We start from the raw sequence: 1,592 nt of genomic DNA on the forward strand, positions 1-1,592 counted from the left end.
AAGCGGAAAAGTTTCGACAGAAACAAAGGATATCCTTCAGTCGCCCCATGTGATGGATGAAGACCTGGAGACCCTGGATATTGGGGAGCTGGATATCATAGGTCTGGAACATGCATGTCTTACAAAGAACTTCGAAAAAATCCCGGAACAGCAGGTGGAAAATCTAGTAGCAGTATTAAGCAAGGCACAGAAAAAGCATTCTCTAGGGGTACAGATTGGTAGTCTGTGGGATGGCAAATTCATAACTAAGGACAACAAGAAAAGGGGACCGAAAACCACCCTAGAAAGAACAATCAAGATAGGAGAGATTCTGGTGGAGTCAAGGCGATATGCCAAATTGACTAAGTACTTCGATGTACACCCCAACCTTACTCAATGAAGTTAATCTCTTGGAATATTAGAGGGCTTAACGGCCCCAGGAAAGGTAGAATCCTAAAAAACATGTTAAAGCAAGAAAAACCCAGTATTCTCTTTCTACAAGAGACGAAGTGTAACTCCACAGTTCTGGAAAAAATAGCTGCGAAGGCCTGGCCAGGAGGGCTCGTCACAACAGTAGACGCACACGGCGCTTCCGGTGGCTTAGCCATTCTATGGGATGCCCGGACAATCCACCTCAGCAACATTCAAGCTAATAAGAACTTCATCCAAGCCGCATTCCACCTCTCAGGTACGAATGCTCGTGGACTGCTAACTAATGTGTATTTCCCACAGGAAACAGCTCAAAAAAACCAACTTTTGCACACATTGTCGGAACTCAATAGAGACAGACCTCTTCCGCTATGGATCTCTGGAGGAGATTATAATTTGATAGCCAGTATGGACGAAAAAAGAGGAGACAGAAGAAACTCAAATAATGATGACGGTCTTCTAAAGAACTTCATAAACAGCAACTGGCTAATGGATGTTCCAACTAACAACAGAATCTTCACCTGGACAAATAAGAGAGCAGGAGCGCAACAAATAGCATCGCGCCTTGATCGATTCCTCATCTCAGATAACGCAACTCATGTAGGTGGAGAATTTACAGCTTCCATTATCCCATGCTTTGGATCAGACCATTGGCCCATAGAACTCCAATGGAACCGGCCTGGTCAAAATCTCAAACGCCCCTTTCGTTTTGAGGAATTTTGGCTTTCTCATCCAGATTTTGACAAAATGGTTAGATCATGCTGGACAAATTTCAATACAAAGGAGGGTACAAGAATGGCCAGGTTCCAACAAAAACTTAAAAATCTCAAAAAGGCCATCAAAGATTGGAACCACAAGACATTTGGTAACATCTTTGCAGATCAGGCCCAACTCCATTCTGAAATGAAGAAAATACAACAAGCAATTATCACTGATGGGTGAACAGAGGAACTCTCCAAACAGGAACAAGATATAGAATCAAAAATCTTAGAAAGAGCTAAGCAGGAGGAAATCCTATGGCGGCAGAAATCCCGAATAAGATGGCTCAAAGAAGGGGAAAAAAATACAAAATTCTTTCACAAAACCACAGTCCAAAGAAGAATGATGAATCAAATTACTCATGTTACTAATGAGCAAGGAGAGAAGATTGAGACACATGAAGGCATCGAAAAGGAATTCACCAA

The 1,592-nt window shown here is 42.3% G+C and overlaps 1 protein-coding gene across 1 annotated transcript; it reads left to right on the forward strand.

Annotated features, from left to right (window-relative positions):
• The first annotated feature begins 441 nt into the window (after window positions 1–441).
• On the forward strand, window positions 442–1,350 carry LOC149152042 (uncharacterized). The gene has a single exon (XM_089443350.1). The coding sequence runs from the start codon at window positions 442–444 to the stop codon at window positions 1,348–1,350; it is 909 nt and encodes a 302-aa protein (XP_089299476.1).
• The last annotated feature ends 242 nt before the right edge of the window (window positions 1,351–1,592 follow it).

Source organism: Pinus tabuliformis, chromosome 9 (genome assembly GCF_031772625.1).
Source record: "Pinus tabuliformis cultivar Carrire ecotype Pingquan chromosome 9, CPIR1, whole genome shotgun sequence".
In the NCBI taxonomy this organism is placed as follows: domain Eukaryota; kingdom Viridiplantae; phylum Streptophyta; class Pinopsida; order Pinales; family Pinaceae; genus Pinus; species Pinus tabuliformis.